This window comes from Tachyglossus aculeatus, chromosome 18 (genome assembly GCF_015852505.1).
Source record: "Tachyglossus aculeatus isolate mTacAcu1 chromosome 18, mTacAcu1.pri, whole genome shotgun sequence".
Lineage (NCBI taxonomy): Eukaryota > Metazoa > Chordata > Mammalia > Monotremata > Tachyglossidae > Tachyglossus > Tachyglossus aculeatus.
Genome location: NC_052083.1, coordinates 25,284,267 through 25,312,135, shown reverse-complemented (window position 1 = coordinate 25,312,135; position 27,869 = coordinate 25,284,267). Strand labels below are relative to the sequence as shown.

General features: G+C 44.9%; 1 protein-coding gene across 3 annotated transcripts in view; it reads left to right on the top strand.

Moving 5' to 3' along the window:
- Positions 1 to 27,490, top strand: part of GABRG3 (gamma-aminobutyric acid type A receptor subunit gamma3) — a 423,309-nt gene extending 395,819 nt beyond the window's left edge. The window contains exons 7-10 of one of the 3 annotated variants that reach the window (XM_038760361.1): positions 3,602 to 3,754; positions 16,043 to 16,239; positions 16,600 to 16,659; positions 26,855 to 27,490. In XM_038760361.1, the coding sequence (XP_038616289.1) occupies positions 3,602 to 3,754; positions 16,043 to 16,239; positions 16,600 to 16,659; positions 26,855 to 27,133 (689 nt within the window). In that variant the 3' untranslated portion in view covers positions 27,134 to 27,490. The remainder of the gene's footprint in view (positions 1 to 3,601; positions 3,755 to 16,042; positions 16,240 to 16,599; positions 16,660 to 26,854) is intronic. The other 2 variants (XM_038760363.1, XM_038760362.1) reach the window with 2 other exon arrangements.
- The last annotated feature ends 379 nt before the right edge of the window (positions 27,491 to 27,869 follow it).

The window sequence follows — 27,869 nt, the reverse complement described above, 5'->3', positions numbered from 1 at the left end:
CAGGGAAATGGAGCTAGACACGTCATAAATGGTGAAACAATTCATTAATACAATCATATTAATTATTGATAATAAAAATACTGAGTCAGGCCATATGAGGCAGGGACTGTGTCCAACCTAATTATTGTGTATGCATCCCAATGCTTAGGACAGTGTATGGCACATAGTAAGCACTTAACAAATACCGCAATTATTATTATTATTGCTTTTATCATTATCTCCCTCTCCCCCTATGGGTTCTGTACCACTGGGGAGATTTGCCAAAAATGGGCAATTGCAGGAGAGGTGGACAGGACTACAGGGATGGGACGCTGGGGCAGCATGGTGGGGTGGCACTGTGCCATGGCAATGCCAGTCCCACACATCGGAGGGCCAAGGCTGGAGCAGCAGTCCGGTAGCCAGCCGTCACCTCTGCTCATCTTTCACACCGGTCTGGTCTGATCTGGCCCATCCTGGGTCAGCCCGGCCTAGCCCAGCTCTGTCCTTCAGCCACCACCTCACACCTGCCCTACTGCTCAGACTCTGAGCCCCTCCCTGGTCTCTGAACCCCACTGAACCCCACCTCCAGCTACTGGGATGCTTCCAGGCAGGTAGGGATGCTGTCAACTGCTATCCATCCCACTCCCCACCACTGCCGGCCCCACAGGCTGAGGTGGGAAAGGAAGAGGGAGAAGGATCCCCTGGATAGGTCCTTCCAGATGGGGCCCGGAGTTGTGTTCCAAGGAGGAGGTGACAGGAGGCCTCCCTGAAAAGAGGTGAGCAGATTAAGAGTCCATGGCCCCAAGACCCACAGCCTGGTCCTTGGCCGCCTCTTCCTCAGTCACACCAAGCCCCACCAGCCTCAGTTCCAAGTGGGCCGGGCCTGCCAACTCCAAGATGCTCCATCTCCACTATGGTCGCTTTCTCCTCGGTACTATGGGAGTCCCATCGGGCTGTGGGGAGAGGGCCTCTCCAGGGGCAGGGGGATAGATAGCAGCGGATATGGGCCCCTGGGACCTGCTTGACAGGTTGGAGGGAGGCTGGGGAAAGACTGGGTGTCCCAGCCCCATTCTCACCCAAGCTCCTCTTGTGCTTGCCAACAACATGCCCTACCCCAATCCCATTTTTTAATGACATTTACTAAGCACTAAGTGTGTGCAAAGCACTGTTCTAAGTGCTGAGGAGGTTACATGGTGATCAGGTTGTCCCACGTGGGGGCTCACAGTCTTAATCCCCATTTTACAGATGAGGTAACTGAGGCACAGAGAAGTTAAGTGATTTGCCCAAAGTCACACAGCTGACAATTGGCAGAGCTGGGATTTGAACCCATGACCTCTGACTCCAAAGCCCGGGCTCTTTCCACTGAGCCATGCTGCTTCTCATTTTTGCCCCGTGTTAATTCTGTCCAACTCACGATGCCATCACTTAATGTCCCATGCCTGGCATGATCTCCATGACATCTCCTTCAGTGACCATCACAGGACTTGGGTGAACAGGTGAGAAGAGTCTAAAGCTCAAGTATACCGGTAACATGTGTGACATCACATGCTTTTTCTTTGGTGACTACCATGCTGCCTGGGTATACAGGTAAGAATGAGTCTACGTTCACCCCTGACCATATGGTATTCTTCTGGCACAAATGGAAGCCCATTTAAGACTTTACATCTTCAAACAGGATTCTTGGAATACGTAATTTCTCCAACATGGATGGGAAGCTGCATCTCCTGGCCTTACAGTTCAGCCTAGGAGATATTTTAGACATAAGAAGAATAACTGTGGCACTTCCTGTGTGTCAAGCACTAGGGTAGAAACAGTAGAATCAGATCAGACACAATCTTAATCCCCATTATACAGCTGAGGAAACTGAGGTAGAGAAGTTGAGTGACTTGCCCAGGGTCACGCAGCAGACAAGTGCTTAGATAAGCAGTGTGGCCTAATGGAAAGAGCACGGGCTTCGGAGTCAGAGATCGTGGGTTCTAATTCCGGCTCCACCACTTGTCAGCTGTGTGACTGGGCAAGTCACTTCACTTTTCTGGGCCTCAGTTACCTCATCTGTAAAATGGGGATCAAGACTGTGAGCCCCAAGTGGGGTAGCCTGATTAACTTGTATCCACCCCAGCACTTAGAACAGTGCTTAGCACGTAGTAAGCGCTTAACAAATACCATCATTATTATTATTATTATCATTATTATTATTATTACAAGTGATGGAGTCAGAACATTAGAACCCGGTCTCCTATTCCTGCTTTCTGTCCCCTAGGCCTTGTTATGTCCCTAAAGAAAGCAAGTCCGACATACTCCAGTCATTATTTGGCCTGCCTGGTGTATTTTCAGCTCCTGGGAATAGAAAACTCAGCTTTGAGATTAAAGGATGCTTGAGGCCTGGCCTGAAACCATGTCAAGACTCAAACTCTCCGTTCCAGGAAACGGAGAGTCCTTTTACTGTGCCACCTCAGTTGGGGGAAAGTTCAAGTTCAAAACAGGTTAACTTTTCACAGATCTATGACTGACTAAATGAGAAGGAGAAAAAACAAAATCGTGTTTGAGCCTGCCATTGCAATGTTTCATCTCAGGAGTCTTTAGCTGGGGGCCGCAGCCAGAGCGGTGGGGGGAAACCCTGATTTAAATACACACTGTGTGAACTGAGTAATCATGCACTTTTTTACAGAATGGTATACCACACTTGCCTTGCCTGCCTCTGAACCCTTGGTCACCTTCTCCCCAGGATCGTGGTCTCCCTGACCCAAAATCCACTAGGTTTCAGCCTTCCCCACTTTCAAAACCTTCCTAAAGTACCACCTACCCCAAGAAGTCTTCCCTACTAAGTGTCAGCACCCTACATCTCATCAATACTTCAGCTTCCTCTTGCCCTTACATATGGATTATTATTATTTGTGCTATTTGTTAAGCACTTACTATGTGCCAAGCACTGTACTAAGCTCTGGGGTAGATACAAGATAATTACATCCAATATGGAGCTCATAGTCTAAGTAGGAGGGAGAAGGGCACTGAACCCCCCATTTTAAAATTGAGGGAACTGAGGCACAGAGAATTTAAGTGACATGCCCAAGGTCACAAAATAGGTACACGGGGGGACTAGATTAGAACCCAGATCCTCCGACCCCCATGCCCACACTCTTTTCATGAGGCCACTACCTACAGAAGTTATGTATATAGGTGTATATGTATATTGTTGTACGTATATAATATATAAAATATTATTTTTTTCTGATTCTCATGCTGGTGAATATTTATATGTCTTGCTTCCTCATTAGTCTGTACACTCCTTGAGGGTGGAGAACATGCCTTGAGCTTTTGGTATCCCTGCCATCCTGACAGTGCAGTACATGGTACACAGTAGCTGTTCAATGCCTTCACCTCCTCTTCTTTCTCCTCTTTCTCCTCCGCCTCTTCCTTTTTCTCTTACTAGTACTAGAATTACTACTCTCACGCCTACTGCTACTACTACTACACTGCTTTATAATCCCTTACAGTACTTGTTAGGACTGTACTAAGCGCTAATGTAAAAGCAGGGGAATCAGATTGGACACATTCCCTGTCCCCTATGGGGCTCACAGACAGTTTGCTGATGACTCCAAATGTCTTTTCCTTTTTATTGCAGGTGATTATGTCATCATGACTATATACTTCGACTTAAGGAGAAGGATGGGATACTTCACTATTCAGACATACATTCCCTGCATATTGACAGTTGTCTTATCCTGGGTGTCCTTTTGGATTAAGAAAGACGCCACACCAGCAAGAACGGCGTTAGGTAAGGACACGAGCGATTCTTGGTTTAATGTTGGTTTATTACAGAACAGGCCCACCAGTGTGTGCAGGAGAGATTCAATTCAGAGTCAATTGGCTCAGTTTTATGGTCATCGGCTGAAGGGACTGTAAGCATTCCATTAAAATATGATCCAATTAGTGTGAGGACAGAAGAGGAAATCAGGCAATGAAATGAAGTTTAAAGATTATTGATTACTCCGGACTTTGTCCCAGCTCAGGATTTCCAGCTCAGCCACTTAGCTGTGTGACCTTGGGCAAGCCACTTAACTTCTCTGTGCCTCAGTTTGCCTCATCTGTAAAATGGGGATTAAGACTGTGAGTTCCACGTGGGACGACCTGATCAACTTGTATCTTCCCCAGCGCTTAGAACAGTGCTTTGCACATAGCAAGCACTTAACAAATGACATCATTATTATTTCCAGGCTTGTCACATTCTCTAGTCAGCCTTACTCTCTTTCATAGTTCATAACTTAGTGGATAGAGCACAGGCCTGAGAGTCAGAAGGATCTGGGTTCGAACTCTGGCTCTTAATCCCCATTTTACAGAGGCACAGAGAAGTGACTCGCCCAAGGTCACACAGTGACAAGTGACAGTGCTGGGATTAGAACTCAGGCCCTTCTGAATCCCAGGCCCTTGTCTATTCACTAGAACTGTTGGGAAGGTAGTACCAACAGGATTTGGTGACAGAATGAAAATGTGGGTTGAATGAGAGAGATGAGTTAAAGATAATGCCTAGGTTACGAGGTTGTGAGGCAGGGAGAATGGCAGCGTTGCCTGTAGTACTGTGAAAGGCTGGAAAAAGATAGAGGTAGGTTGGGAAGATGAGTTCTGTTTTGGACATGCTAAGATTAAAGTGTCAGCGTGACAGCTAAGTAGAGATGATCCAAAGACAATAGGAAATGTGAGACTGCCGAGAAGGAGAGAGATCAGGGCTGGAGATGTAGATTTCAGAATCATCCTCGTAGACATAGTTGTTGAAGCCATGGGAGTGGATGAGTTCTCCAAGATAGTGGAGAAGATGGAGAATAGAAGATGAACCAGAACTGAGCCTTGATAGTCTCCCATAATTAGTGGGTAGGAGGCAGAGGCAAGTCACTTAACTTCTCTGAACCTCAGTCATCTCATCTGTAAAATGGGGATTAAGAGTGTGAGCCCCATGAGGGACAGGGAATTAACTTGTATCTACCTCAGCATTTAGAACATAGTGACACATAATAAGCACTTAGCAAGTATCATAATCAATATAATTATTAGTTCCATTTGTCAGATTGGAAAAATAGCTTTCACTCCAAACCTTAGAGTTTAAAAAGGACAATAAAAGGGGTTTGGCTTTCTCCACAAAAAAAAAGCCAAAACCAACATGGTTTTTGAGGTTTTCAGATTTTTTCAGGCTGTTGTTTCACCTATCACTGATCTGCTGGAGTTCATTGGAGATGCTAAGCACATAGAAAGAGCAAAATAAGTGGACATGTATTTAAATTTCAAAAGCAAGGTAACATACCCAAAGGTTTTAAAAGTCAAAGTAATCATGGGATTGAAGGAAGTGTCATTTTTTTAGAAAAGATGCTGAAATGTAGGAAACAAGTATGATAGAAACAAGTCATTTATAGAAGGGAAATGTGTATAAAGGCTCTTAGTGTTCTTTGTGCTAGGACATGATTTGTTTTTGTTAATAATAATAATTGTGATATTTGTTAAGCTATGTGCTAGGCACTATACTAAGCAATGTGTAATACAAGGCAATTGGGTTGGTCACAGTTCCGGTCCCATGTGAGGCTCAAAATCGTAATCCCCATTTTACAGATGAGGTAACTAAGGCACAGAGAAGTGAAATGACTTGCCCAAGATCACACAGCAGACAAATGGTGGAGTCAGGATTAGAACCCAGGCCTTTCTGATTCACAGGTCCATGCTCTACCCACTAGGCCACACTAGGGAGTTTGCAATGAAATCTCCAAGTTTTAAGATGTCACCATGATATTCTGATACTGAAATGTTATGGAGATAGTGATAAAAATGCTTTTCACCAGGTGGCAGATTTAAGGACCTCAAAATGGCATTTAAATTCAATCCAGGTGCAGGGTAAAATACTATGCCTGTAGAAATATTCAGAACGTTATCCTATAACGCAAGAGTTGTTTCTTGAAGAATTCCGTAGGATGGGAAAACCTAGGTTTAATAACACTAATAACCACTGATTCGATAGCAATGAATGCATTTTGGAGTAGATGGTTCAGTGTCAGTAATGTTCATTAATGACATTTTTTGATACAAATTCATGTCATTTTTAGGGGCACCACTTTTCACTAGGGACACTCCAGATTATTAATGTTAGTGTTGTTATTAGTCTTAGTTGCAAAACTCAAAGAAACAACATGTCTTGTAAGGTAAGGCTGAGGCAGAGGCTGGGAAGCAAAGCTCTTGACCTATGCCACATGTGTATAACTATTTTTTCTTACAAAAAAGAAGAGAAGCAGCGTGACTTGGTGGAAAGAGCACGGGCTTGGGAGTCAGAGGACATGGGTTCTGATCCCAGCTCCGCAACTTGTCACTGTGTGACCTTGGGCAAGCTGTTTAACTTCTCTGTGCCTCAGTTACCTCATCCGTAAAATGGGACTAAAGAATGTGAGCCCAACATGGGACAACCGGATTAATTTGTATGTATCCCAGCTCTTAGATAGATGCTTGGCACATAATAAGCGTTCAACAAGTACCATAATAATAATAATTATTATTGTTATTATTATTTTAAAATCTCCTTGTTCCAATTTAAGCTGTGTGGAACAGATTCACGCTGTGGTAAGAATGTTCCCTACTCCTTACAGTGTGTTATATCTGAACTGTGTAAGGTTTAGAGTTGGGCTGAGAATAATCTAAGTTACAGCTACATGATGATACACTCTGAGCGGTTTTCCTCAACTCTCTGACCTCTCCTTTTCAGTGTATTTCATTGAAACTTCCTCTGCCCCCTACCCCCTAATTGTGGGAGACTCTCAAGGCTCAGTTCTGGATCATCTTCTATTCTCCATGTACTCCACTCCCTTGGCAACTCATTTACTCCCATGGCTTCAACAACCATCTCTATGTGGATGATTCCAAAATCTACATCTCCAGCCCTTATCTCTCTCCTTCTCTGTAGTCTCACATTTCCTGTTGCCTTCGGAACATCTCTACTTAATTATCACACTGACAGTCACTGCAAACTTAAAATATTCAAAACAAAACTCATCTTTCCACCCAAACTCTGTTTTTCCCCAAACTTTCACATTACTGTTGATAAAGCCACCATTCTCACTGTCTCACAACCCCGTAACCTAGGCATTATCTTCATAAACTCATCTCATTTATTCATTCATTCATTCACTCACTCATATGTAGTTAGCGCTTACTCTGTGCAGAGCACTATACTAAGTGCTTGGGAAAGTACAGTACAGCAATAAGGAGAAACAATCCCTGCCCACAACAAGTTCACAGTCTGGAGGGGGTGGGAAACCCACTTATTCATTCTGTCATTAAATCCTGTTGGTTCTACCTTCCCAGTGGTTCTAGTGATTAGAAAAGTGTCTGGGAATCAAAAAGACCTGATTTCTAATCCCAGCCCTGTCACTTGTCCGTGTGACCTTGGGCAAGTCATTTCTCTATGCCTCAGTTACCACACCTGTAAAATGGGGAGTAAGACTATGAGCAGCTGTGGGACAGGGACTATGTTCAATTTGATGACCTTGTATCTACCTGACACTTAGTACAGTGCCTGGTACCTATTAAGTACTTAACCAATACCATGAAAAAGGCCTTAGTGCAGTGCTCTGCAAACAGTGAGCACTCAATATATACCATTGATTGATTAATTGATTTACATTAATAATAACGGCATTTATTAAGTGCTTACTGTGTGCAAAGCACTGTTCCAAGTGCTGGGGAGGTTACAAGGTGATCAGGTTGTCCCATGGCGAGCTCACACTCTTAACCCCCATTTTACAGATGAGGCAACTGAGGCACAGAAAAGTTAAGTGATTTGCGCAAAGTCACACAGCTGACAATTGGCAGAGTGGGATTTTAACCCATGACCTCTGACTCCAAAGCCCATGCTTTTTCCACTGAGCCACGCTGCTTCTCATACTAAGTACTGAGTAAGTTTAGTGGCAGAGTCGATTGAATGGGTTTTGTTGGACAATGGCAATTTAAGGATGTTGATTAAGTAGTTAGTAATTTCAAGAAAGTAATTGTAATTTTTTCTAGGTTTGCCCAACTTAATGGGAGTGTAAGATTTTTTTTTCATTTTGAGATTAGGGTCAAAAAAGGGGTCACCGAGAGATGTGAGAGTGGGGAGGACTAAGAGGGGACAGGCTTCCAAGATATAATAAGCCACCACTTTGCTTCTCTTCAGATCTGATTGTAAACTTTCTGGTCTTATCAAACCCAAAACAAGACATATCCTAAAATTCCCCTCTAGACAGTAAGCTCAATGTGGGCAGAGAACGTGTCTACCAACAGTTGTATTGTGCTCTCCCAAGCATTTAGTACAGTGCTCTGCAGGAATTGGTTAATAAATACCATTGATTGATTGATGGACATATCCATACCCTCAAGAGTTCCTTCTCCACCAAACTCCACTCCCTCACCTTCCCACCTCCCATTGGTCTCAAGCCCTGGTTCTCTCACCACAGGAAGTTTCCTACACTCCTGTGCTCGTATTGCAGAAACCATTGGTTGAAATCCCAGCACCGGGCTGTCATCTGTCACTTCAAATTGACTGTCTCTTGCTATAAATCTGCCCTTTCTTCTGCTCGGCCATATGACTTTTCCCCGTCAACTGCCCACTCCGAATATTCCAAACCCTTAACTCCCTTCTGAAGCCTATGGTGACTGCTTTACTTACCTATTATATTATATTATTATATTACATTATATTATATAATACCTATCATAACACCTAGCTATTGTCCCTGATAGCCTTGCCAACTACTTTAACAAAACTGAAGCCATCTGGCTCCCTGAAATACTCCCTTCACCTCTCCAACTCCCTCCTGCCCCTAGAGTAAGTCTCACCATTCCCGCCAATTTTAAAGATCTTTCCCACCTGCTTTCAAAATCTACCTTCACCTCTACCTGTGCCTCTAATCGCACCCCCACTCATCTTCTCCCATCCTTCTTCCTTTTCTAAATGCAATCCTCAAATGCTCACTCTCTGATGTCTCAACTCTTATGTACATATCCTCACATTCTGCCATTTCCCCAATCTGTAATTTATTTTAACACCTTTCTCAACTTCTAACACGTAAGCTCTTTCTGTCCACAGAGCTTGTCAACCAGTTATATTATATTGCACTCTCCCAAATGATTAGTACAGTGCTGTGCACACAGTAAACATCATTGATTGACTCTTCTCCTTTCCCCCAACTTCAAACACGTCTAAGTTTCCTCAGTCTTAGCCTGTGGGACAGGGACTGTGTTTGTCCGTGTGATCTTGTAATAATAATAATAATAATAATGATGGCATTTATTAAGCACTTACTATGTACAAAGCACTGTTCTAAGCGCTGAGGAGGTAACAAGGAGATCAGGTTGTCCATGGGGGACCCACAGTCTTAATCCCCATTTTACAGATGAGGGAACTGAGGCACAGAGAAGTGAAGTGACTCGCCCAAAGTCACACAGCTGACAATTGGCAGAGCCAGGATTTGAACCCATGACCTCTGACTCCAAAGCCCGGGCTCTTTCCACTGAGCCATGCTGCTTCCCTTGTATCTACCCCAGTGCTTAGAATCATGCTTGGCACATAGTAAGTACTAAACAAATACAATTATTCCTGCTATTATTGTTATTATTTTTATTATTGTAATTGTTACTAGTCATAACAATAATAATAATAACGGCATTTATTAAGTGCTTACTATGTGCAAAGAACTGTTTTAAGTGCTGGGGAGGTTACAAGGTGATCAGGTTGTCCCACGTGGGGCTCACAGTCTTCATCCCCATTTTACAGATGAGCTGAGGCCCAGAGAAGGGAAGTGACTTGCACAAAGTCACAAAGCTGACAATTGGTGGAGCCGGGATTTGAACCCATGACCTCTGACTCCAAAGCCCATGCTCTTTCCACTGAGCCATGCTACACTGGGGTAGATAATAATAATAATTATAATGATGGCATTTGTTAAGCACTTACTATGTGCAAAGCACTGTTCTAAGCACTGGGGAGGTTACAAGATGATCAGGTTGTCCCACAGAGGGCTTCCAGTCTTTATCCCCATTTTACAGATGAGGGAACTGAGGCACAGAGAAGTGACTTGCCCAAAGTCACACAGCTGACAGTTGGCGGAGCCGGAATGCAAGATATGTTGGACCCAGCCCCTGTGCTATAGGGGATTCATGGTGTTAATAAAAGGAAAAACAGCTATTGAATCCCCATTTTACAGATGAGCATACCCTGAAGCACAGGGATATTAAGTAACTTGTCCAAGGGCAGTGGCAGGCAAGTGACAGAGGCTGGACTAGAACCCAGGTCCTCTAATTCCCAGGCTCATGCTCTTTCCCCTAGGCCAAGAAGCAACTCCCTTCTCCTAGAAACACTCTCTAATTTTGGCTTCAATAACACAGTTGTCCCTGGATTTCCTCTTCCCTCTCTGGCTGCTTCCTCAGTCTCTTTTGGTGAATCTTCTTCCTTCCTAACACCCTTTAACTGTGGGTGTCTCTCAAGGCATGGATCTGGATCTGATTCTCACTTTCTACTCATTTAGGGAGCTCATCCACTCCCGTGGCTTCACTTACCACCCCTCTGCAAGTGCCTCCCAAATCTCTCTCACTAGTCCCAACCTCTCTTTCCATCTTACATTAACTCTTGCCCTCAGGAAATCACCAAATGGATGCCCCACAAGCACCTTAAACTCAAAATGTCTAAAAGTAAACTCATCTTCCCTCAATCCTTCCTCAGTTGACAAAACCACCATTTCCTCACCTCTGACGACCACAACTTTGGCATTATCCTAAATTCCTCTCTCCCTCTTTCAACTCTCACAATCAGTCTGTCAGTAAATCCTGTTGGATTTTCCTCCCTAGGACTTCCAAAGTCCTTCTCTTCCCCTCAATCAAAACAGCCACCTCTCTAGTCCAGGAATTCATATTATCCTGGCTATTCTGCATCAGCCTCCTCACAGGTCTCCCTGCATCAGCCTCTCCCCTCTCCAGCCTGTGCTTCATTCTGTCATTCCAATCTTCTTTCTAAAATGTTTTCTGCTTAATATGTTTCCATTCCTCAGAAGCTTTCAATCATTACCTATTCCACTCTGCATCAAAACAGAAATAAATGACCATTGGTGTTTAAACACTCACTTCCTCTTCCCTCTCCACTCTCCTTTCTTACTTCACCCAAGACCATACTCTCCATCCCTCCCAAACTCATCATCATCATCATCAATCGTATTTATTGAGCGCTTACTATGTGCGGAGCACTGTACTAAGCGCTTGGGAAGTACAAATTGGCAACATATAGAGACAGTCCCTACCCAACAGTGGGCTCACAGTCTAAAAGGGGGAGACAGAGAACAAAACCAAACATACTAACAAAATAAAATAAATAGAATAGATATGTACAAATAAAATAAATAAATAAATAAATAAATAAATAGAGTAATAAATATGTACAAACATATATACATATATACAGGTGCTGTGGGGAAGGGAAGGAGATAAGGTGGGGGGGATGGAGAGGGGGACGACGGGGAGAGGAAGGAAGGGGCTCAGTCTGGGAAGGCCTCCTGGAGGAGGTGAGCTCTCAGCAGGGCCTTGAAGGGAGGAAGAGAGCTAGCTTGGCGGATGGGCAGAGGGAGGGCATTCCAGGCCCGGGGGATGACATGGGCCGGGGGCCGATGGAGGGACAGGCGAGAGCAAGGTACGGTGAGGAGATCAGCGGTGGAGGAGCAGAGGGTGCGGACTGGGCTGTAGAAGGAGAGAAGGGAGGTGAGGTAGGAGGAGGCGAGGTGATGGAGAGCCTTGAAGCCCAGGGTGAGGAGTTTCTGCCTGATGCGCAGATTGATTGGTAGCCACTGGAGAGTTTTGAGGAGGGTAGTGATATGCCCAGAGCATTTCTGGACAAAGATAATCCGGGCAGCAGCATGAAGTATGGATTGAAGTGGAGAGAGACACAAGGATGGGAGATCAGAGAGAAGGCTGATGCAGTAGTCCAGACGGGATAGGATGAGCGCTTGAATGAGCAGGGTAGCGGTTGGGATGGAGAGGAAAGGGCGGATCTTGGCAATGTTGTGGAGCTGAGACCGGCAGGTTTTGGTCATGGCTTGGATGTGAGGGGTGAATGAGAGAGCGGAGTCGAGGATGACACCAAGGTTGCGGGCTTGTGAGACGGGAAGGATGGTAGTGCCGTCAACAGAGATGGGAAAGTCAGGGAGAGGGCAAGGTTTGGGAGGGAAGACAAGGAGTTCAGTCTTGAACATGTTGAGCTTTAGGTGGCGGGCAGACATCCAAACGGAGATGTCCTGAAGGCAGGAGGAGATGCGAGCCTGGAGAGAGGGGGAGAGAGCAGGGGCAGAGATGTAGATCTGGGTGTCATCAGCGTAGAGATGATAGTTGAAGCCGTGGGAGCGAATGAGGTCACCAAGGGAGTGCGTGTAGATCGAGAACAGAAGGGGACCAAGCACTGAACCTTGGGGAAACCCCACAGTGAGAGAATGGGAGGGGGAGGAGGAGCCTGCAAAAGAGACTGAGAAAGAACGACCGGAGAGGTAAGAAGAGAACCAGGAGAGGACGGAGTCTGTGAAGCCAAGGTCAGATAGCGTGTTGAGAAGAAGGGGGTGGTCCACAGTGTCAAAGGCAGCTGAGAGGTCGAGGAGGATTAGGACAGAGTAGGAGCCGTTGGATTTGGCAAGCAGGAGGTCATTGGTGACCTTTGAGAGGGCAGTTTCCGTGGAATGTAGGGGACGGAAGCCAGACTGGAGGGGGTCGAGGAGAGAGTTGTTGTTGAGGAATTCTAGGCAGCGAGTGTAGACAACTCGTTCAAGGAGTTTGGAAAGGAATGGTAGGAGGGATATGGGACAATAACTAGAAGGTGAGGTGGGGTCAAGAGAGGGTTTTTTTAGGATGGGAGAGACATGGGCATGTTTGAAGGCAGAGGGGAAGGAACCAGTGGAGAGTGAGCGGTTGAAGATGGAAGTTAAGGAGGGGAGAAGGGATGGAGCGAGAGATTTCATGAGATGAGAGGGAATGGGGTCAGAAGCACAGGTGGCCGGAGTAGCACTTGAGAGGAGGGAGGAGAGCTCCTCTGAGGACACTGCTGGGAAGAATGGGAGAGTAGCAGAGAGTGTTGAGAGCCGGGGGGATGGAGAAAGGGGGGAAGAGACTCATCTGTCCAGTGTGCCCAGTTTCCAATTCCCCTGCCTCCCGTCACTGCTCATGGGTGATGATGAACAAGTTTCCTTTACACTGATAACAATTTAGTTATCAGGTTGTCCAGAGGGGACTCACAGTCTTAATCCCCATTTTACAGATGAGGGAACTGAGGCACAGAGAAGTGAAGTGACTTTACACTGATAACCATTTAATTACTAAAGGGAAGATTCTATGAGTAGGATATAGGGAAAACGCAGGGTTAAATACAGTGCTACAGACTGAGCTTGGAGGATAATGGGAAATTTGAAGTGGAGCTGGGCTTTGAGAGGGTAGTGGGGCTTTCAAAAAGGGTAAACAAAATATAGATATTCTTTGAGGATTTCCTCAAATAGAAAAACAAAGTACTATAATGACAGCAGAGATAACAATGACTGGAGTTATGGAGTTACACTCACAGATTCCACAGGACTCACAAACACTAGCAAAACCAGAGTCTCTCATGGGACTGGTTTAGCTGTAATTCCCTCAGGATTAACACTCTGACAGTATTCTCTGGTCATCTCCCATTTTGCAAACATCTATGTCCATTCCCTCTCCCTCATTCATTGCCGTATGAAAGACTCCCTTGCTTTTTCCCATTCAACCACTCTCCCCATCTTCCTTCTCTTTCATGAACCACCCATCTCACCCAAGTTCCCTCATGAGTAACTGAACCTCGTGGGCCCAAAATGCCTCCGCAGCCTCCAAGCGTTTCATCTCGATTTCACATTGAAAGTAGAACGAGTTGAGTTCACTAGAACAGAACTCCGTAAGTGTTCAGTCAATCAATCAGTGGCATTTATTGAGTGCTTCCTGTCTGCAGAGCCCTGTACAAACACTTAGCACTGTATCGAGTGTTCTTAGCTCCATCTATGAATCAGCCGACTGGTGATATTTTTAAATTAGAAAAACATTTCCCCTAGCAAAGAACTAAACATTGGCAAAATCCAGTAGTCAGCCATGAAAATGTTGTTCCCCCAGCATTTAGGTACTTACCCTTATATTCTGCTGCTTGAAGCGAAATGGCCTAGCAGCACGGAAAGAGCACGGGCCTGCGAGTCAGAAGGACCTCAGTTCTAATCCCAGCTCCACCACTTGTCTGCTGTTTGATCTTGGGAAAGTCACTTAACTTCTCTGTGCCTCAGTTGCCTCATCTGCAAAATGGGGATTAAGACAGTGAGCCTTAAGTGGGACAGGGACTGTGTCCAACCCATTTATCTGGTATCTACCACAGTGCTTAGAAGAATGCTTGGGACATAGTAAGCACTTAATGAATATCATAATTATTGTACCCGCTATCTTGCATCTATTTTTATGTCTGTCTTCAGCACTAGTTTATAAAATCCTTGAGGTCAAGGATCATGTCTCCAAAATCTATTTTATTGTTCTCTCCTAAGCACCTAATTCAGTGCTCTGCATACAGTAAGCCCTCAATAAATAATATAATAATAATAATTTTGGTATTTGTTAAGCACTTACTATGTGCCAAGCACTGTTCTAAGCACTGGAGAAGTTACAAGGTAATCAGGTTGTACCACATGGGGCTCATAGTCTTAATCCCCATTTTACAGATGAGGTAACTGAGGCCCAGAGAAGTTAAGTGACTTGCCCAAAGTCACACAGCTGGTAAGTGGCAGAGCTGGAATTAAAACCCATGACCTCTGACTCCCAAGCCCGTGCTCTTTCCACTGAGCCACGCTGCTCCTCTAATATTGAATTGATATTTGAATTGATTGAATTTGATTTGTCCTGTCATAAAGTTTAAAACATGTCACATCACTCTGAACTATTACAGTTACCAATGACCCTTCCCTGGGCCTCTATCTCCTGCCTCAGCAGAGACTTTCGGGTTCACTGTTTCATGCTCCCTTGAGAGAGAAATCCCATTTCTTGCATCATCCCATCTCTCAGCTTGTTTTCAAGATCCTTTGAGGTTCTACAGTGACTAGTCCAGATCCTGTTTGTCAACAGATCATAGAGATTTCTGGAGGCTGTCAGATAAGTGCTATCTGCCAGACTGGACCAGCGCCCTGAGTCTGTTCAATGGTATCTCTTCCTAGCCTTAAATGAGGTCTCAGGTAATTTAAATTGGATCTTGGGCGTCTCTCTTCTTTCCGTTTAGGCTATTACAGAAAGGAGGAACTGCAACCCATTACCTCTCACTTCCCCAGCCCCATTCCCAGCCTGCCCATCTCCTAGCTCAGATCATCAGTCTCCTGCTCTCCTGCTGGGGCACTTCCACACATGATGCCACTCTGTGCCCACTCCATCTTCCCACCCTCTGCTAGTTCCCTCCCACTTCCTTGCTTGCCTCTTCCTCAAGTTTTCCTGAGCCCTGAGTTGCTGCACCTTCGTACGGAGTCTGAGAGCAGGGCCAGGGTGCTTTTGTCAAAAAAGGGGCCGGGTGACTCCATCCTTGCATATGGCAACTTTGTGGCTCCTCCTCAGTCCCTCAGTTGTCCCCCACCCTAGTTGTGGAGCTAACTCACAGGAAGGATTGTTGTGGGATTCAGCAGGGTAGGAGTTAGATGGTTTCCCCCAGTGTTTCTTCAAGCCGGGCATCAATCGGTCCACCCCAAGATCAGGTTTGCCTCATTCAAGATGCACTGTAGGCTTGGAGTAAGCAAGCGGTACCTGGAATAGCTGAGATTCCTTCTTTTCCCATGTTATCACGGTCTGTCTTTCCCCTCCCAGCACCATGCCATCAATGCAGTGCCTGCCAACCAACATTTAGTTCCCTCTCCCTCGCCTCTTTCCATTTGTTTTGAGGTGCCTCTCTCCATCCCTGACCCGTCTCCATTTTTCCGTTTGTTCTAATGGCTTCCATCCTATGGAGACTTCTCTGAGGGCTCACACAAGTAAATCATAAAACAAATCCAATTTCTATGTACAGGTATCACCACAGTATTGACCATGACCACCCTGAGTACCATAGCCAGGAAGTCTTTACCACGAGTGTCCTACATCACTGCCATGGACCTGTTTGTGACTGTGTGCTTTCTGTTTGTCTTCGCTGCGCTGATGGAATACGCCACTCTCAACTACTATTCAAGTTGCAGAAGACCCAACTGCACCAAAAAGAAAAAATCGGTAAGGATCTAGAGAATATGTTTGTGGAAGATTCCCAAAGTAGGGGTCCAGCCTGCAGTCTTTTATGTGACACTGTGTCTGTGCTCTCTGGCTTCTTCCCCTTAGCCAGAAGAATGATCCTGATATGGGGAAGGGAAGGATGTCTTTCCCTTGTAAGTTCCTTCTCTCTGTAATCCCCCCAGAGAACGAATGTGCTCAGTCTCTAAAGTCAAGGCCCTTCTGTCCGCTGGAAAGTACTTGATGGCAAAACCAGTCAAGGCAATTGAAGGGGAGTTGTGGTGGGGTGTCTTAAATGGGGTCATCTGTGTTGCCTGGTGTCAGAGGCCAGCTTCATGCTGTCTAACTTTGTTTCTGTTTTAGTTCACGCGCTCAGAGACCACAGAATGGGTTCACGAAAGGATACACTCCCATGTCCACAGCGTACGTATCATACCTCGGAGACAATTAAGGCTGGGATGCCCCTGAGTTCAATTTTGATTTGAGAATATCGATTCTGTGCCTGCTCTTTATGCACAATGAGTACTGTAAACCACCCTCCTTTACATAGCTAATGAATGTGTTTGATTTCCGCACCAGGCACAAAGATGTATGTTATTCATGTGTATCTATCTGGTCAGTGAGTTTAAAAAATGTTCCCAAGTTCTCATAAGGGATTGTGATCCTGTGTCCACCTTTTGGGAAGGCATTTCCCTTCATCCACGTTAGCATCCCTCTAGGGAAACCTAGCTATCGCAAGGTGTGGAGTGACTGTAACTAAGGTACCTCTGGAAACTGAGCAGTCGGCAGCTGCAGAAGCAAGCTGAACTCAGAGTGAATAATGTGGGAGCCAAGAAAAGTGGGTTGGGTATTGCGAGTGAAATCAAGAGATGTGCAAGATAAATTAAGGTACACAGAGGAGAAATTAAGAAGTGGAGAGCAGAAAGAGAATCTTCAACTTTGTGGAAAAGTTAATCTGGAGGAGAAAACTTCTACACCCACTAGGCACTCAATAAATACAACTGAATGAATGACAAAGAATCACAGAAACAGAAAGAATTCCAGGGAAGTTAAAGTAATAGCATGGTCTGTTGGATAGAACCTGGGCTTCGCACTCCGAGGACCTGGGTTCTAAACCTGCCTCATCCCCAGACTTGCTGCGTGACCTTTGGTAAGTTATTTAACTTCTCTGTGCCTCAATTTCCCCATCTGTAAAAGGGGATTCAATACCTATTCTCCCTCCTACCTAGACTGTGAGCACCATGAGGGATGGAGACTTTGTCCAACCTGATCTTCTTATATCTACTCCTTCCCCTAGTACAGTGTTTGGCACATAGAGTTTAATAAATGTTCTTATTATTATCTTTTTCATTACTGTTATTATTATTATATTACTGGTGCCATTTTCAGCCTCCTCTAAAGACATTACAACCAAGGAGTGAAATGGAGCATCGGGAAAAACCTTGTGGGTCTTTAATTTCAGTGTTTGACTACCAGAAGGTCCAGGGGCTCCATTTGGAAGAGGAAACTCATTAGAGCTAGGGAGAGGTTAAGTCTCATAGCTCATAGAATAGGGTGGCTTTGGAGCAGGTAGCTGAGAGAGTTTTGAGTCCATTTTAGAAACCCGGTATTTCACTGCATGCCATCAAACGTCTAATGGCTTTAGACTTCACTGTTAATTTAGGCCAGTGAAGACCACCAACAAAGAGTCGTGACTGACCGGGTTTAATGATTCCGTCGGCCAGGCCCTGTGGCTCCGAGATACATGCATTCTCTCCCTTTGCTTCTCACGAGAGGCAGCATGGTTTAGTGGAAAGAGCCTGGACTTTGGAGTCAGAGATCAGGGGTTCAAATCCCGGCTTTGCCAATTGTCAGCTGTGTGACTTTGGGCAAGTCACTTAACTTCTCTGTGCCTCAGTTCCCTCATCTGTAAAATGAGGATTAAGACTGTGAACCCCCCGTGGGACAACCTCATTACCTTGTAACCTCCCCAGCGCTTAGAACAGTGCTTTGCACATAGTAAGCACTTGATAAATGTCATAATTATTATTATTTGCCCAAACTGAAGATATGAATTATGACCGTTGTTCATGGATCAACAAAGGAGAGAATGTTCTATAAGTCTCAAGAATAAGGACAACATCCCTGGGCTTGAGGATAAGGGAGTTTGGGACGTTCTTTCAGGGCAACATTCAGTTTCCTTCAGCACTCTCCATCCTGCTGTTTAACTCTTAAACAGAGGAGGTGGTAAATGCAGTAATGGATTCAGTAAGCACAGTTATCTCCTGGTGCCTTAGAATACTAAATTCCTGGAACTAATTATCTTGATTTCCCTCCTGAATCACCTTTCCTGCCATTATTCATTTCCAAAGGCTAGCTTAGAGCACCTCCATTCATATTTCTGGAGTTTGAGATTTAGGAACTGCAAAAGGCCATTTGCTCCCTTGGAGATTAACTATATTTATTCTAGCAAGTGAGGAGGCACAGAGTAGCCTAATTTAAGAGCCTGGGAGTCAGGAGACCCGGGTTTTAGTCCCGGCACTGCCACTTGTGTCACCTTGTGACTCCACTTGACCTCTCTGGGGCTGAATTTAATACTTATAAAATGTAGGTAATATAGTTCTGAGTCCTATATGGGACAGAGACTTTGCCTAATCTTATAACCTTGTATCTACCCTAAAGCTTAGCACATAATAATAATAATAATAATGATGATGGCATTTGTTAAGTGCTTACTATGTGCAGAGCACTGTTCTAAATGCTGGGCGGGGGTGGGGGGATACAAGGTGATCAAGTTGTCCCACGTGGGACTCACAGTCTTAACCCCCATTTTGCAGATGAGGTAACTGAGGCTCAGAGAACTTAAGTGACTTGCCCAAGGTCACACAGCAGACTTGTGGCCGAGTCGGGATTCAACATAGTAAAGTGCTTTAACTCCACTAAACAGCACAACTTTTTCACAGATCAAGAACAGAGGGCAAGAACACCACAGTAATGCCCTGACACACCTTTCCCTTGATGAGACTTTCTATGACATAGTCTCCCACTCTAAACTGTAAACTCATTGTGGGCAGGGAGCAAGTCTACCACCTCGCAGTCAAAGCCATGAAGAAGTCACAAATCAATAGGATCCAATACCGTCCTTAACAAAATTCAAGGAAGGATATCTACCATCCGGTTCAGAAAGAGGAGGAAAATAAACAAAGGGGATAAATTAATTAAAGAATGTAAAATTTGTCACTGTGTCCATTTAATTAGGATACAGAGGTTGTGGGGGCGGGGGGGAAGAAATGTTAAATAAGCAGTCCCTGATATTCGTGAGGATGGGAAAGAAGGCAAAACACAGATTATTGAAATCCCTAATATCAATCGATAATATGATTTTAACCTGGAATTTTGCCACAAATTCCACCAAACCTTTTTGATATCCATTACTGAGTAAGCTATATTGACTGGCTGAATTGCATTTCTTGTCCTCTGAGCAGTGTAAAACGGTCATGAGATACTCAAAGACCTATTGCTAGAAACTGAAGCACTTGATAGGCCCTGGAAAATTGTAACAGCTCAGAGATTACCTATTTTGAAATTTAAAATTGCTTCCAATGGTGACCGAGATGGGTTTTGGACTTTGCTAAAGCACCAAATGTATTTGGGATTCATTTGGCATGTGGAGATTTGGCTGTGGCTTCTCCTTGAAGGGAATGGTCATTGTCCCCTGGCAGTATATGGACTCCCTTGGATTCCCTTCAGGTGGCTTTGAGGATGCCCACACCACAAAGGGCAAACATAAAGCTAAAAGAAAACAAGGACTAGATTTGTGTCAACAGCCTCAGTGGATCCCATGTGGTTTCCAAGGGAAAGCCAAGGGAGGAGGGAGGCTTCAGATGTTGTCTAATAGATTCTGAAACTTCTGTCATGGGCAGAGGCTTTTCACTGGTGCTGTTCACATGTGGCTCATCCCCAAACTCAATTCAAGCAGCAAAGAAACCCTGCTATATCATTTTACAATTAGCAGAAAGCTGACAAACCACCAGTTGTGCCAGTTCATTATTCCAATGACATTTAAAATTCCGTCAGTTAACATTTTCCAGTGTCAGTTGAACATTTATTTTCCATGTATTATTTGAAAGAGCGTAATAATGACTATGATCATTCCCAACAAATCTGCATGCAGGCAGCAGTTATTCTGGCAAATGATTTCTCCCTTTACCTCCAGTTTCCTCTGCTTCTCAGGCAATTTTGGGATGATTTGCCATGGATAGGCAGGAATTGATCCCTGCACTATGCAACTGATACTTCCTGCCTCTAAAAAATAGGGTCCCTTGGGGGTAACCTGGTGTTTCCATGACTATCTGGTGAATTCTGTTTCTTATAGAAGGGCCTTTGTACTGCACTCCAATTTGCTGGTTTCCCCCATCAGGTACAGGTACCTGATTTCCCACTTTGGCTGACTCTGGTTCCTCAGTAATTTCTTCCCTAGACTCTCTCCTCCTATCTTTTCTTTCCTCTCTTCTCTTAAATTTATCTGGAAAGATTGTAATTGGCCTGGGCAGAGGGGGCAGGGGGAAGGTAGAAGCAGAAGACTCGGAAAGAAAAGGAGTCCTAAAAGAGGAGCATTGCTGTCCTCTCCTCATCCCTCCTCAGTCAGGTCCCATCTCTCAGATTTACAATTTTGGAAAGTGGGCTCTGCAAATTGGGGAAGGGGCCACTGCTGAAGGTGGTAGCCACTGAAGTTTAAAATAATAATGATAATAACTGAAGCATTTAAGTGCTTGTTTTTGTTAAGAGCCCACGGTCTAAGGGGAAGGGAGAACAGGTCATTCATCCCCATTTCATAAAGGAGGAAACAGAGGCCCAGAAATTAAAGTGACTTGCCCAAGGTCACACAGATAGCAGGCCTCGGAGCCGGGAATAGAATCCAGATTCATTCATTCATTCATTTAATCGTATTTATTGAGCGCTTACTGTGTGCAGGGCACTGTACTAAACGCTTGGGAAGTACAAGTTGGCTGACCCCCAGGTCTGGGCTGTTTTCACTAGGCCAACACTGCTTTTCTAGAAGAAAATTAAATAGAAAATAAAGGTTTAAAAGAAAAGTCAAAGGGGTAAAATAATAATAATTAGAATATTACTATATGCCAAACACTGTACTGAGCTCTGGGGTAGATACAAGGTAATTGGGTTGGACACAGTGTCTGTTCCACATAGGGCTCAGAGTCTTAATCCCCTTTTTACAGATGAAGTAAATGAGGCACAGAGAAGTTAAATGACTTGCCCCAGGTCACACAGCAGACAAGTGGCAGAGCCAGGATTAGAACCTAGGTCCTTCTGACACGTAGGCCTATGCTGCTTCTCACTAGGCCATGCTGCAGCCACTGGGACTGCAGAATTATTATTAATAATAATGATAATAATAATGGTACTTGCTAAGCACTTACTATGTGCCAGGCACTGTACTAAGCATTGGGGTGGATACAAGCAAATCGGATTGGACACAGTCAGTCCCACATGGGGCTCAAAGTCTCAATCTCCATTTTACAGGTGTGGTAACTGAGGCACAGATAAGTAGAGTGACTTGCCCAGGGTCACACCGCACACAGAACCCAGGACCTTCTGACTCTCAGGCCTGTGCTCTATCCACTGTGCCATGCTGCCTCTTAAGGGGCGGTGGTGAGGGGGTGCTCGGCTTTATGGTTTATGTGCAGGGGTAGGCGAGACAGGAGAGCCAAGGACCAGGAATTCAATTAGGAGGATGGACGGGACTCACCTAGCTTGATACTAATGAAGTCACGCACAGCTTTGCTCCACAGTTCAGCAAAAGTCACTGCACTTCCTGGTCCCTCTTGGAACCAGGATCATTCCCTCTGGAGTCTCCCATGGGCCGGTTCGTGACCTGGCTGCCTCTCGCCGGCAGATCTGGACTGCTTGCTGAGACTGGGGACCTGCAGAGAGTTTAAAAACATGTTTTGATGTTTTAAATCCTTAAACCTTTAAATGTGAATTCCTCTTTCCTATGAAGACCTCTGCCATGCTTCCTGGCTCTGAGCAGGGTTGGGAGGGGCTTTGCTGGCAGAGCTCTAATTCAACCAGCCTCTACAGAGGCCAATGGTGGAGTCGGGATCGAAACCCAGGTTCCCCTGAATCCCAGGTCCAAGATTTTCCCTCTAGTCTGTAAGCGCCTTTCTCTATTGTGTCGTACTCACCCAAGCACTTAGCATAATACTCTGCACTCAGTAAATGCTCAGTAAATACCATTGATTAATGGATAGATTCCCACTAAGCTACAGTTACCCTGTAAAAGTTGTTTTAGCTCTCCAATCTGTGTCTATCATCTTCTCTTTCATTAAACGGGATCCAGTACAATACTGTAAGGCCTTTGTATGTCTTGTTGGAGCCAAGGAGCAGAAATAATAATAACGATAATAGCATTTCATAAGCATGTGCTATATTCCAAGACCTAAGGTAGTTGCAACACAATCAGGAACCACTCCTGTCCCATATGGGGCTCACAGACTCAGAGAGTGAGAAAAGGGGTAATAATAATAATGCCATTTATTAAGTGCTTACTGTGTGCAAAGCACTGTTCTAAGTGCTGGGGAGGTTACACGGTGATCAGGTTGTCCCAAGAGGGGCTCACGGTCTTAATACCCATTTTACAGATGAGGAAACTGAGGCACAGAGAAGTTAAGTGACTTGCCCAAAGTCACACAGCTGACAGCTGGCGGAGCCAGGATTTGAACTCATGACCTCTGACTCCAGAGTCCATGCTCTTTTCCACTGAGCCACACGGGTATTTAATGCTCATTTTACAGATGAGGGAACTGAGGCACAGAGATATTTCCCAAGGTCACACAGCAGACATGTGGCAGAACTGGGATTAGAAGCCAGGTCTCCTGATAAACGGTCCTGGCTCTTTCCAATAGACCGCACTGCTTCCTCCAAATGGGGTGGACCTTCCTGTTGGGGTTAGTCTGACACACACTCCAATGCTAATTGATATGGGTCCATTCACCTCGGGCTTCCGAGATGCGGGTGGATGCGGCAGCTGGCAAAAATAAAAAAAAATTGCTGGCTGCCGAAATTTTATTCACCTGATTCCCCAGCCTAGCTTGGCAGAGTTCCCAGACCAGTTGGGAGCTCAGTCCAGATTTACTTGGCCAGGATCCCAGAATCTTCATTCAGCTTCCTCTCTCTGCTAAATGGCTTGTCTACATCTATCACCCTCTTCTAACTGGGACGACAATCCTAAGAGATTGTCGTGGGCTAATCCAAATACTTCTCTGCCTTAACCAAATTATCATCCCCCAGTTGAATGATAGGAATGAACCCCAATGAACCTCTAATAGGGAAAACTTGACCTGGCCTTCCCTAAATCAAACAGGAAAATTCTAGCCTGCCAGAGTCCCTACCTGGCCTCCTGACACATAGGGAGCTTCTTCTCCATCCCTGGGGCAATTCTGAAAGGCAGGTTGTCACTCTTTCTTTTAATCCATCAATCGAGCAACAATATTTATTAAATTCTTACTGTGTGCCGAGCACTGTACACCACCAGATAAACCAACAGGTGGGAGTCCAATGAAGGCCTAAGGAAGTGTATTCTAACAGTTACTGAAGAAAACTTCCTTTGGGTTCATTCATTCATTCATTCAATTGTATTTATTGAGCGCTTACTGTGTGCAGAACATTGAACTAAGCGCTTGGAAAGTACAATTCTGCAACAAATAGAAATAATCCCTACTCAACAATAGGCTCACAGTCTAGAAGCGGGGGAGACAGACAACAAAACAAAACAAGTGGACAGGCATCAATAGCATCGATATAAATAGAATTAGAGATATATACACATCATTAACAAAATGAACAGACTAACAAATATATACATATATACACAAGTGCTGTGGGGTAGGGGGATAGAGCAGTGGGAAGGAGGAGCAGAGGAAAGGGTGGCTCAGTCTGGGAAGGCCTCCTGGAGGAAGTGAGCTTTTAGTAGGGCTTTGAAGGAGGGAAGTGAGCTAGTTTGGAGGATGTAAGGAGGGGGGGCATTTCAGGCCAGAGATAGGACGTGGGCCCGGGGTCGACAGTGGGACAGGAGAGAACGAGGCACAGTGAGGAGGTTAGCGGCAGAGGAGCAGAGTACATAAAAGGAGAGAAGGGAGGTGAGGTAGGAGGGGGGCAAGATGATGGAGAGCCATGAAGCCAATAGTGAGGGGTTTTTGCTTGATACCAAGGTTGATAGGCAACGCCTGGAGATTTTTGAGGAGGGGAGTGACAAGCCCAGAGCTTTTCTGTAGAAAGATAATCTGGACAGCAGAGTGAAGTATAGACTGAAGTGAGGAGAGACAGGAGGTTGGGAGATCAGAAAGGAGGCTGATGCAGTAATCCAGTCGGGTTATGATGAGTGATTGTACTAACATTTGGGTGGAGAGGAAAGGGCAGATCTTGGCGATGTTGCGCATCTGCGTTGACAATTTCGTCTACCTGGTCATGCTAGGCATCGGATGTTAAGGAAAATGCGTTATTAATAACCTAATGAAAACGACAGGATCAAGACTGTTTTCTTTTGAATGATATTAGTTATTCTTCAGTCAAGCTCGCTGACATGACTCTTAATCATGTATGGTGAGTACATGCTGTCTTCAGCAAATTCATCACCAAGACAGTAGGGAAATGTACATTATTGGCATCTCTTTAAAATTACTTATAACTTAGTTCAGTGAAAGACTGGGCTTCTCCTGAACTCATTGTGAACATCAGGAAATCACTCTAACCTATCAATGTTTTTGAGTCTACTTTGATATCCCTCCCTCCCTCCTTCTATGGGCCATTTAAATTAAAGCCAGATGGAAAATGGGACTGTTGAGGGTGGAAGGAAAAAGGACAGAAATCAGGACCAATCACCTTATCTTCAGAGGAAACATTATGAAATGTTTTCACCCTCTTCCCCTCCCCACCAGATACCCACTGTCACACAAACTCTGTTCAGGAAGTAATATTTCTCAAAGGATACCCTGGCTACTAAGCAAAATTTCTTTCTCCCTAAGTAGTTTTTTTTAATTAATGGTATTTATTAAGTGCTTACTATGTTCCAGGCACTGTACTAAGCACTGGGGTGGATTCAAGATAATCAAGTTGGACACAGTCCCTATCCCACATAAGGATCACAGTCTTAAAAGGTGGATTTTATAGATGAAGTAACTGAGGCACAAAGAAGTTAAGTGGCTTGCCCAAGTTCACACAGCAGACAGAGAAGCAGCGTGGCTCAGTGGAAAGAGCATGGGCTTTGGAGTCAGAGGTCATGGGTTTGAATCCCGACTCCGCCACATGACTGCTGTGTGACCTTGGGCAAATCACTTAACTTCTGTGAGCCCCAGTTACCTCATCTGTAAAATGGGGATTAAGATTGTGAACCCCACATAGGGCAACTTGATCACCTTGTATCCCCCCCCCCAGCACTTAGAACAGTGCTCTGCACATACTAAGTGCTGAACAAATGCCATCATCATTATTATTATTATTATTAAGTGGCAGAGCTGATTTTAGAACCCAGGTCCTTTGACTCCCAAGCCCATGCTCTGTCTCCTAGGTCATGCCGCTTCCCTAATGATTGAATGACTAATATATTCATCAAATGCAACACATTTTAAGCCACTAAGAATACCATCCTGATGATATCAACGGCTGTTATGAGTTTACATATGCATTAGATGCTGAATTAATGAATATTAAATGTGATCATCTTCTCCCAAAGATAACTGAAAGACCTAATGGAAAGAGCTCACATCAAGGTATCAGAAGACTCACGTTCTAGTCCCAGGTCTTCCACTGGCCTGCTGGGTGATGCTGGGCAAGTCACTTAAAAATCCTGTGCCTCGGTTCTCTCATCTGTAAAATAGGGCTAAAAGAGTTCTTCTCTCTCCCTCTTCTGCTATAGGCCCCATGCTCCAGGGGCTGTATCTGGAACATAGTAAGAACTTAATAAATACCACCATTGTTATCATTATTACTTCTTGGCTTTCCGGAAATATGGAATAGTTTTATGAGGCCTTGTGGGCACAGCTATGATATAAATCCACTTGCGGTAGTTGAATGTATGAGCACAAAAGTCCAGGGAAAACGTGGAAGAGGCAGACCAGCAGCTAAATAGATACCATAACAACGATAACGGAAGAACCGTTAGAAAGGTTGCAGACTATGGCAGAGGACAGGATGTTCCAGAGAAAGTATATCCATGGAGCGGCTACGAATAGGAAACGACTCGATGGCACTTAATAATGATAAAACGGCTCTCATGATTCCTGGGAAGCTGCACAAAGCTTTGCTGGCAACAGCAAGTGAATTGTAGGTGAACTTTGGGAAGGGGATAAGTGTTTGTCTCTTTGAGAGATCTGCCCTGTTCTATTAGCTAATGATGAACAACCTCCTTGTTAACCCAATTTTTACATCAACATATTGCCGCAACGATAGTCTTTGCCTTTAAAAGAAGATGAAATATATGTCCGGAAAATCCAGAAGGGTTAGTTCCTCGCGTTTGCCCTCTTGCTGTAATGTCTTTTGTGTTGTCAGTTACCTAGAGATTTCTCACTAGAACCACGGCTGTTTAATTAAGTAAATGTTTCTTGTTTTTTGTCATTGTTCCCAGAACTACTCAGTACTTGGTATGCGGCCGCCACCTACAGTGATCGCATTGAACAATTCCATGTACTGGCAGGAACTGGAAGATACTTGTGTTTACGAGTGTCTGGATGGCAAAGACTGTCAGAGTTTCTTCTGCTGCTACGAGGAATGTAAATCTGGGTCCTGGAGGAAAGGGCGCGTTCACATAGACATCTTAGAGCTGGACTCGTACTCCAGGGTCTTCTTTCCGACATCATTCCTGCTCTTTAACCTGGTCTACTGGGTTGGCTACCTCTATCTCTGAATGCCGCCCGCAGAGCCAGCCAGGACTAGTGCTTCTCCCAGCAACGGTGAAAACACAGGCTCGGGGAAGTTTCAGTGGTCAGCTTCAGCTCAAAGCATCCAGGCCACGATAGCTTCCGGTCATCACAGGACCCGGTGAAGGATTTTATTCGTATTTGCCTAAAGGTTTGCACCCAAAAAGAAATCCTGATGAATTTTCAACATGGAAATTCTTACTAAATTCCATTGAATTTATAACTCAGCAGTGTTTATTAAGGGTTTATTAAGTGTTTATGAAGAAACTGCAACAAGCAGCCTTTTTGCCTCTGCTAAATGGTGAGGACAGATATCTGATATCCTGTAGCTCACTCAGGTTTTCCTGTCCTCCCTTTGGAGGTCCAGTAAGGGGCGGGGATGGGGGGTCCAGATCTTCCAGGAGACTCTCCTTGATCTCACCCCAACCCAACTGCCCCTCCTCTCTCATTTCGGAGGGATTTGCAGTGACGTGGATTGCTCTCACACCACTCAACCAATCACTCAACGGCATTTATTGAGCGCTCACTGTGTGCAGAGCACTGTACTATGCGCTTGTCATCCTCAGCTAGCTGTGGTTTTCTCCCACTGCCTTGACCAAGGAGGCGGTCAGCCTTCACTCAACCTATCGCTTCGGTTCTCATTTGAATGACAAATCTCTAACACAGAATTCTCAGTCACCCAGTTTCAAAGAAGCGTGCTCTCCCTTGAATTCCTTCTAAAGC